The following is a 10447-nucleotide window of genomic DNA, read 5'->3' as shown; positions in this document are numbered from 1 at the left end:
GCGGGTGGCTCCGGAAGCCTGAAGTCTGCGCCCCGTACAGAGTCAGCCTGGAAGGGACTACGCATGCTCATCTCTGCTCATCAGGCTCCTCGGGCTTACCCGACACTCCCAAGGAATCAGGACCCTTCCTCTGGCAGGCATGTGGCCTGGAGAGAGGCCAACAGCCAAGACAGTCCTCTCCGCCCTCCATATTCAGAAGGTGATGGGGGATATGGGACTCTCTTGCTTTGTCCTTAGGACTTCGTGTTCAAAGCTGAGACCTAGCCTTCTCGCCAGCACTAAATACACTAACAGTGCCGCAGCCCCATAGAATAAGCCTAACAAGCAGCAAGTATTTATCCTTGTTTTTGTTCTGGGAAAGCTGAGCAAACTCATGAAACCATTCTGATTCCTGAAAACATTAACTCTAGTTTGACCCTCCCCCAAGCCAATATGTCACTTGTAGGGAAACATGTAGAAAGGGTTATGATTCTGACAGCATGGTTTTCCTTTCCTGCCTTTCGAACGTACCAGTTATTTAAAACAAATCAGTTTTAAGAGACTCTCAATGATGAAAACCTAATCCAGGCTTCCCTCCCTTTCCCAAGCCCTTGTTTTGTCATTTTCCCTTTGGGGAAACTAACATCAATGCTGACTGCCTCCCTGACGCTGTTAATTAGGCACCTGGGATGGGAGGGAAAGTAAGGCCTTGCTGGTGAGTTGCCTTGTGCATGGTGGTAACTTTGTTTTTGTTTTTTACAAAAATAAAGACCGAAGAACTTATTTGGAAAATATGTTGGGGAATCATAGTTAGAGATGCTTATAAACACCAGGAAGCCGCAGTCTAAGTCAGTACAGTTGGCCTTCTGTATTTGTGGGTTTTACATCCGAGGATTCAAACAATTGGTTGATAGGCCTACCTTGATAGCTTGTGAAGTTCAGAGATCAGATAATCCAGGTGCTTAGTGTGTGGAGCTGACAGCAGAAAGAAGGGGGAGCAGCAGAGAGAGGTGGGTCCCCCTGAGCTTATTTTCCTACTACAGCACAACATGCTCTGAATAACAAGCCACAGGCATTTCTGGGCACCCCTTGGTCCCACCTTAAAAAATTGGGAACAATGAAAGTGTAATTAGAGTCAAACAGTTGTGGATGAGCTCCTCTCTGGGGGAGAGGGGCAAAGGAGAGGGTAGGTTAAGTCAGATGCCCATGTCCCAGCTGGCCCAGTATAGGCCTAGTTTGGGCCTGTTGTCCTGGGATGACAATTAACTGCATCCCTTTTTACTCTCCAGTGCCTCAGAGTTTGAATAATAAATTATAGTCATTGCAGGATCAAGCCATAAGAAGAGCATTTTTAAGGAGGACCAACTTATTTTCTTTTGAGGCTTAAGAGAAAACAAAATCCTCAGCTAGGCTTCTGACATCCTGAAACAGCTTCTTTGGGCAGAGATGTTAACATGCTTTGTCAAACAATTACCTTGTGGTTCAGGCTGATGCCCCCCAAGTCCTCAGCGCCTGCTGTGTGGGTGAACAGTGCTGCCCAGGGCTGAGGCCTAAGCTATAGGAAGAGGCAAGTGTCCCCCGAAGCTGGGGCCAAACACTGCACTTTCTCACGCTGGCCATTCCTGTTGCAGTTGCTCAGCTGTGTCCAAATCTGTGACCCCACAGACTGCAGCATGCCAGGCTTCCCTGTCCTTCACTATGTCCCAGAGTTTGCTCACACTCATGCCCACTGAATCAGTGATGCCATCCAACCATCTCATCCTTTGTTGTCCCCTTCTCCTCCTGCCCTCAATCTTTCCCAGCCCCAGGGTCTTTTCCAATGAGTCTCTTCGCATCAGGTGGCTAAAGTATTGGAGCTTCAGCATCAGTCTTTTCAATGAATATTCAGGGTTGATTTCCTTCAGGATTGACTGGTTTGATCTCCTTGCTGTCCAAAGGACTCTAAAGAGTCTCCTCTAACACCATAGATCAAAAGCATCGATTCTTTGGTGCTCAGCCTTCTTTATGGTCCAGCACTCACATCCATACATGACTACTAGCAGAACCATAGCTTTGAGTATATGGACCTCTGTCAGCAAAATAATGTCTCTAGCTTTTTAATAACGCTGTCTAGGTTAGTCATAGCTTTTCTTCCACAGAACAACCGTCTCCTTGGAAGAGAAGAGACACCTAAGCCCCTCTAAAGGTGGCATATGATGATATAAGTTCCTGAGTGGACAGAGAGTTCTAGTAAGTTGTTTTTTTTTTTAATCAGAAAGCCTATTTCCTAATGGGAAGCTACAGCAGGCTTGCCTGCTTTTTTCCTGAGTGGAAAAGGATGAAAAAAAAACCCATCTGCCTTTCTTGTTCACGTTTCATAATTTCATCTTTGCATTTGTCCACTTGCTTTTTCTCACCCAGACTGATCAGTGGGGTCTTCCTCGAGTGCTTCCAACATACCCAGCCTGTGACGGGCAGTCCCATTTATAAAAAGAGCAAGAAGGGGTAAGCAAGGCCAGGACAGTCAGTGTTTAAGGAAGCCTTTGGCTTGAAAGACCAAAGCTCTGATAACCTGATGGCAGCAGCAGTAGTACACAAGGGATTGGCTCATTTAGAAAGATGGTTTACGCAAAACACCTCAAATCCTACTCATGGTACAAAAGTATTTAATAAGTGCCATGTCGGTACAAAAAAACACACAGCCTGTAGCTCATCCTTTAAAACGAAAAGAGTCAACTGAAAAGTTAGTAGAGATTCCTATTTTTACTTTAAAAATAAAAACAAAAAACTAAGTACACATGGGGTATTGAACCACTACATTTCTTCTTTCACTCATGTTTTCCGGCCGGCCAGTAATGTGCTCTCCAATACTGTAAGAAGACAATGTACTGAATCTAAGCAGTATGACCAGTAAAGCTGTTTGCTATCTCCTACTCGTGCTAAGCTAGACCATGGAACACTATCTTGGTAGGATTATTTTGACAGCCAAGAAGGAAGTGCAGAGCCCCTACCCCAAACCTAAGGAGCTGATTTACACAGAAAGGGTCTTAAGCAAACCTGCACAAACACGAACATGCTCTAAGAAAAGGATATATTTTAGACTACTTCCAGCATACATTCACTGGCATCCAGTAAAATGGACCACCAAGGTAGAAAGCATTTTAGCTTTCATAGCACTAACAGCTAAAAAGCACACAGCATATAATACTTTGATCTTGAAGTGGGTAATCATGGAAGTTCCAAGATTGTATCCACTAGGTTAGCCTGAGTATTCATCTATAAAAATATTTTTTCAAAAACACGTATACGCGGGTTATGGAAACAATGGGACTACATCTGGACCTGTAGAAGACGGTGATGCAAAGACTGCCCACGTAAGACTAGGAACTGATCTTCCCATGTAGCTTTTAGGTAAAGGAAATCTCTGTAAGTTGATTCCTTCTAGCTGTGATGGTAGGATTTTCAGAAATCCTGAGATGGGCAGCTAGCTGCAGTTAACCCCTAGATAAATCCTCCCAGTCAAAACCCCCACTGAGGCTGTAGGACTCAAACTGTGATCCATATAAAGAGCTGTGAATGCACGAAAAGCCTCCTGGGACATGTAAGGCCTGCTGGGCCAAGAGAGCTGATGGTGAATTTTCCCAACACGGACACCCTGACATGAATGCTGGGGATGGGCATCCCAGGTAGAATGCTGGACTTGGGTTTGCTGCAGGAGCCAGACTCCAAAGCCTGAGAGAGGGGTCTACTCAGGGAGGAGTACTAGGGTTACCAAAAACAAGAATGTCTTGTCCCAGGAAGGTCAGGTAATTATCTTCTGACCCATCAATACTTAACATCAATGAAGAGTTGCAGAACAGTCAGTCTTTCCAAGATGTATTCTTCTGACATCATTAGCCAAAGCCTCTCCCGGTCTATTGAGCAGGTGATGTCCAGGAAGAGTCCAGAGCCTGAAGGTGGGACCTAGGGCCGCAGATTGTTCTGGGAGGCTGGCACAGAAGATGATTTGCACAGTGAAGTCACCACTAAACCACTGCTCAAGTCCAGTCCCCGGCCTTCTTTTTCCTACAAGAGAATACCACAGCTTTAAGAGGCAAGGGACAGAAGAAAGTCCTTTCTAGCTCTGACTGGGGAGGGAGATGTTTAGGGTGGGAGGCTGGGCCACCAGGGAGCACACAGGAAGAGGGAGGATGTGATTTTGCACTTTTGTTCAGCACTGGTCACTCAAAAAATGTACGTCTCAGGGTACACTGGACCCTGGAGGTCCAGTGGTTAAGACCCCACTGCAGGTAGCATGAGTTTGATCCCTGGGTGGGAGAACCTTGTGCCAAGCAGCAAGGCCAAAACAAACAAAAAACACCTCTCTTCAATGAAAAATATTTCCTTCTCCCATTAAAATCCTGTGTTACAAGAAAGGCAAGGCAATCAAGACTTGTTTTTTGGCTTTGTCCTTTTGATTATACAGGGACCCTGTAAGGTGCCTGGGACCTTTGGTTTCACCAAAACTGTGAGAGTGTAATTCTTCATAAGCGCCCCAGGCCCCAGCCAGAGCAGCTGCTTGGCTGGCATGCTGCTCGCTGTCCGGCTGACACCGGCCAGTGTTACAGCAGGGAGCACAGAGGGCGGTTTGTGCCTGACAGGTCCACTTGGAATTTTCTAAGCAGTTCACTATGGCATACCAGACAAGAAGGACTTACTGCTCGGTAGTCCAGAAACATTTCTTTAAAAGCCAGAAAATCCGTAAATGTGAGCAGCATGTCAAAAATGTCACCAGCCACTTCATCTTTATGGTGCCTGCGAAGAAAAAGGGTGGTTGCTTCATGAACAATTGACGACACAGACCATCTCCTTGAGATTTCCTTCAAAGGTATGGAGGGCCTCCCACCCAGGACCTAACCACCAAGTGCTCTGAAGCTTGATGTTCAAGCACTAGGGGGGAAAAAAGGGAAGAGGGTCTATGAATTTTCAGAGTTGAGGAGGAGCAAGGTACCAAGAGGTTAAAAAAAGTCAAGTTCAACTCACTGTAAAGTTGTAGTAAAAGCCGCCATGTTAAATCCAGGAATCCGCTCCAACAGCTGTTCTTCAATATACTTTTCTACCAAAGAAATCTGTAACAGTAAAACTTCTTTTCAGATAGCCTGTTCTCCAGCCCTTTGCAAACATTTCTGTGTGCCTGGCTCCCTGCTGAGCGCTGGGGGCACCAGAGAGAACCCAAACCCAGCTCCTCTCTTCAGTGAGCTCATCCCACCCCTGCCCTCCGCCCTCCAGGGGAGAGGTATACGCAGGTAATTACACTGCAACAAGAGGAATGCTCCCAGGTGGGTAGGGTTAGAAAGCAGAAGGGCTCCCACCCCCCACGGCACCAAATGAAGAGTGAAGTAAGTGGGGGCTTTTCTGCCTGGGTAGATAGAATCTGCGGAAAGAAACAGATGAAAAAGCATACAGTGAAAGGCAATCAGAGATCTGTTAAAAGTGGAGGCTTGGCTTAAGAAACTTTCACCAACTCTGCCATACTTTTGCATTCAAGGAATTAAGTCCTGGAGGCTCAAACTTCTCAGACAGATGAGAGCCTAACAGGAGGCTGCACAGGGCCTTGGCATATGCAAAGACCCAAGGGTCCAGAGCCAAGGTTCCTGGGTTCTAGTTTGGTTTTGCCACCAACTAGTTAGTGATCTGAGTCTTGGTTTTCACTTTTATCTAACAGTCATGCATACTTGATTGAATTATGCAGTAAGAAAAAATAGTGTGTGAAAGCTGAAAGGTCAAAAGTATGTAAGTGCAAGGTATGGGGAGCCCATATACTGTAACTGAAAGCAGGATTATGATAAAGTCAACCATGTTTTTAAAACAGATGAGATCATTAACTATTTGGAAAACAGCCCCAAGAACTATGCAAAGGAAAATAATAGGTGATGAAGACTAAACCCAATTCTAATTAGACTTCCTAGCAGGGTGCTGGTGGCAGATTCTAAAAGCTGAGCAGATTTCAACATTATTTGATCCTAAATTCATCTTTTAAAGAAATCCTAAATTCATATTTCAAAGAAATCCTAATCTCCAGTAAGAGAAATAGGAACCCACTTACATATTCATTAAAAATAGGCGTGTAGGTGAGCTTATTCTCTTCCGTGTCTTCAAATTCCTGGTAGTACTTGTCCATGAAATTCCTCTGTAATAACTGGAACTCATCATCTGAATCGCAAGAGGAAACATATTCTTTTTAACACGTGGGAATTAAATGGCAGCAGAACTGCTTTCTAAATGGCCAGCCTTTAGGAGAGGGAAAGCTAACGGTGTTAAGGGTAAAGTTCGATGGCATTAAGAGGCTTCACACTGTGTGAAACCACCGCCACCACCCTCTACCCAGTTTAAACACAGCCATTCAGGGTGGGGTGGCTTGGGAACTCCACAAACGGTTCTCTTAAATTCAGCTGCAGTGGTAGAAACAGTGTAGTGATTAGATGGCTGGGCTCTGATAGAGGCTAGACTGCTGCTGCTACTGCTAAGTCACTTCAGTCGTGTCCGACTCTGTGCGACCCCATAGACGGCAGCCCACCAGGCTCCCCCGTCTCTGGGATTCTCCAGGCAAGAACACTGGAGTGGGTTGCCATTTCCTTCTCCAATGCATGAAAGTGAAAAGTGAAAGGGAAGTCGCTCAGTCATATCTGACTCTTAGCGACCCCATGGACTGCAGCCTACCAGGCTCCTTCATTCATAGGATTTTCCAGGCAAGAGTGCTGGAGTGGGGTGCCATTGCCTTCTCTGAGAGGCTAGACTACCGGAGTTTAAATCCCACCTCAACCACTAACACTGGGTAACCTTGGGCAGGTTAATTTCTCTGAGTCCCAGTTTCTTCAACTTCAAAGTACCTATCATAAAAGATTGCTAGGTGGCATTTAGATGAGGATTCACGTATAGCGACTGATTCATAGCAAACACTTATTAGGGTTTAGGGAATTTCAACAACCAAATAGAATATCTTTTCCAGAAACTAAAGGAATGCTTCACAAATGGCCTAGACGTAGGAATAAATGCCCTGGGATTACAGAAAGCTCATTTCCCTCACTGCACACAAGGTTCTTGTAGAGGCCAAAAGAACTCCAGGTATTCCTCAGCATTCCCCAGGAATCTTCTGATTGACATAGGACCTTAATGTTGTATCTTCATCTGTATTTAGGAGTTAAGGTCATGAACCTTTATAGGACCCAAAGGTACAAAACTGGGTCAAGTGATTTTCACTAAACAAGACTAAGAAATACAGCTAATAACACTAAACAACAGTGTTCTTTTCCTTATTCTCAGCAAACTTAAAGTCACCCATACGAGAGATTTTTTCAAGTTTTTCTTTCCCACACATTGGTCTTAAATGAGAGATGCCTGTTACCACTTATTACTTAGCAGGACCTATGGATGCCAAAGTGAAAGTTGCTCAGTTGTGTCCGATACTTTGAGAGCTCATGGACTATATAGTCCATGGAATTCTCCACGGCACAATACTGGAGTGGGTAGCCTTTCCCTTCTCCAGGGGATCTTCCCAATCCAGGGATCGAACCCAGGTCTCCCGCATTGCAGGCAGATTCTTTACCAGCTGAGCCACCAGGGAAGCCCAAATGAATCCACAAATAGGAACTCAGGACCTAGGAAAATACGGAACCAGCTGAAGCATGACACCTTGTTCCTCATGGACACGTGTGCTATGGTTATGCTATTACACTGCTCTGCGTCACAAAAATATTAAGACTCAAGACTAAAAACCGCTCTTACTCTCTGAAATAAAGTAGTTAATATTTGCTGAAGTTTTGCCATGAGCCCCATAACTCCAAGGTGCCGTGTTACCTGAATGAGTCCCTTCTGGGGACTGAATCTATGGTAATCAATTATCTTCAGGAGTAGGGGCTATATGACTTTAAGGCAAACCACAGGACGGCTTACTTCGTATTTCAGTGTGCCACATTAAACATTATATGCAGCATGATGTTTTCTCTTTTTAAAAATTAACTCTACAAGTGGATTTCAATGTTGTTAAAAGCAAGAGTCTAAAAACTAAAGAGCCGGAGTAGGGAAGCTTACCCATGATAATGTCCTCTAAATATCCAACCACAGCATCAAATTCTGCATCAGAGGCGGAAGAGCTGAAAAACAGACCTGGATTAGGTACTGTTTCAGCTTAATTCCTGGCCCCCTCCCCGCAAATGTACTATGGCCCTTTTCAAATGAATTCTAGAAAACACACTTTACACACCCGTGACATCAAAGTTTAATGTAGTGGATCTACTTTCACAAAACTGATGGGACACAAGGAGTCACAGAGGGACAAATAAAAGGTGTCAAGGCTCACATCAGACCTCTTAAGGCTCCTCACATTTATTTCCTGTGGGTTCTACTCACCGCATCTTCACTATCACCCCACACCAATCTACTCGTGGGCGGGCGTAAACCTGGTGCGGTCAACACACAGGCCGGGGTAGGGAGGGGCAAATTAGAGTCCCTGGGGGTGGGGGGGGGGGGTGGTGGTGTGGTGGCGGTGGAGGGTCTTCTGACCCGCGGTCGAGCCTCGGCCGCTCAAACCCACCAGGTTTTGCTGACAACTAAGGACTGGAGACCGGGGGATTGTGACAGAGGCGTGTATCATCGCACGACACCACGCTGCGCTCCTGTCCTCCGCGCCTGAAACCCCGCGGTCGCCGCAGAGGCAGAGTCCACCGCGGGAACTTGGGTGGGGTGGGGTAGGGGGGGAGTCTTGTTTGTTTCCCACCCCCACTGAGGGCACTGGTTTCGCAGGGCGGAGGCCTAGGCCAAGCGCCAGCAGCCCCGGCCTTCAGCCTCCTGGGCTCGGGCGGCGTGACTCACAAGGACAGCGCGAAGCTCTCTTCCTCTAGGGTGTCCATCGCCGCCGCCGCATCCACCGCGCGTCAGGGAGCGAACCCGTTGGCTTTCTACCCTTGCCTGCGGCCCGGGCGCAGCCCCTGCTTTGCACCGCAGAGCTCCAACCGGCATCCGGGAGGCCTCGCCGCCGAGCCCACGGCCGGCTCACGGCCCAGCCGGGTAGCGCCTGCGCGCGACGTCCCGGCCTCAGGGTCCCCGGCTGCGGCCACACGCCAGCCGGGCCTCCCAGCCCTCCCAGGCCTAGCTAAACTCGCCTCTACCGCCGCTGGGTCCGGCGTCAGTTACCACGCCCCGCCTCCCGTCACCATGGCCACCGCGATCCTTCCGCCGCCTCGGGGCTCCTAGCAACCAATCACAGGTCTGCGTTACCCAAACCCAGGGGCGGGACAAAGAGAGAGAGAGGAAGTGAGGCAAAGGGATAGAGGATAGCCAGGGGAAACTGGGCCGCATACAGCAGGTCAGGGGCTCACTGAAGTATACTCACGCTCTCGGGCGATTAAAGCCAAGACGTACCCAATGTGAAGAGCAAGGAATGGAAGGCCAGAGAGAGCCTCGATTTACCCACTTGCTACTTGGGAATGAATTACAAGATTTAAGAAGATTAAGTTATTCAAATTAGTTTTTGAAGTGAAGTGAAGTTGCTCAGTCGTGTCGGACTCTGTGGACTGTAGCCCGCCAGGCTCCTCCGTCTATGGTATTCTCCAGGCAAAAATACTGGAGTGGGTTACCATTTCCTTCTCCAGGGATCTTCCTGACCCAGGGATCGAACCTGGGTCTCCCACATTGTAGCCAGACGCTTTAACCTCTGAGCCGGCACTGTAAATCAAGAAGTCTTTCCACAGTCAGTCCCTTAGCTTTTGAGCCAGATAGTGCAGACATTTGATTTTCGAGATAGTTGCTCCCTCTCGTGGAACTACCACGAGACAGCTACCAAAGCTAGCCCCACCGCAAGAACTGGATGTCTTGTAATTTACATCATGAACATTCACATAAAAAATTATTCGGCAGTAACTCGTTTCTTGGGTAACTAGGCAAGATTAACGTTGACAAAACCACTTTGAGCAACGCAATCAGGTGACTTTGCTCCAGGATAAGCCCCCTCCGAAACTGCCCAATTTTACAAAAGGGTACCCTAGACCTGTTCTCTGATTGGATCACTAGACATTGTGTCTTTTCGGTTACATTTTATTTTTTGGCCAAATATGTGGTACATTTTAGATATGGTTCATGTTTGATCGGGCTCCCCTGGTGGCTCAGAGGTTAAAGCGTCTGCCTCCAAAGCGGGAGACCCCGGTCTATTCCTGGGTCGGGAAGATCCCCTGGAGAAGGAAATGGCAATCCACTCCAGTACTCTTGCCTGGAGAATCCCATGGACAGAGAAGCCTGGTAGGTTACAGTCCACGGGGTCGCAAAGAGTCGGACACGACTGAGCCACTTCACCTCACCTCATGTTTGATCTGTGGGTCAGATGGCCAGCCTGAATGGACAGATATCTTTAAATTAAGGTAAAATAGCTATCAGTGGGGTGTGGAACTAAACTCGTTACCATGACACAGTTGTATCTAGGGTGAGATCAGTTCTCAGAGGTACTATCTCTGTTTAG

The 10447-nt window shown here is 47.2% G+C and overlaps 1 protein-coding gene across 1 annotated transcript; it reads right to left on the bottom strand.

Annotated features, from left to right (window-relative positions):
• Positions 1–2607: 2607 nt before the first annotated feature.
• ARL2BP (ADP ribosylation factor like GTPase 2 binding protein) lies at positions 2608–9107 on the bottom strand. Its single transcript, XM_052655755.1, has 6 exons — positions 8809–9107; positions 8029–8090; positions 6044–6150; positions 4981–5066; positions 4656–4752; positions 2608–4023 (listed from the first exon to the last, which is right to left on the bottom strand). The coding sequence occupies exons 1-6, from the start codon at positions 8844–8846 to the stop codon at positions 3922–3924; spliced, it is 492 nt and encodes a 163-aa protein (XP_052511715.1). The 5' UTR covers positions 8847–9107; the 3' UTR covers positions 2608–3921.
• Positions 9108–10447: the final 1340 nt, after the last annotated feature.

This window comes from Budorcas taxicolor, chromosome 18 (genome assembly GCF_023091745.1).
Source record: "Budorcas taxicolor isolate Tak-1 chromosome 18, Takin1.1, whole genome shotgun sequence".
Taxonomy (NCBI): Eukaryota; Metazoa; Chordata; class Mammalia; order Artiodactyla; family Bovidae; genus Budorcas; species Budorcas taxicolor.
Note: the sequence above shows the minus strand (reverse complement) of the source record. Positions and strands in the feature narration are given on the sequence as shown.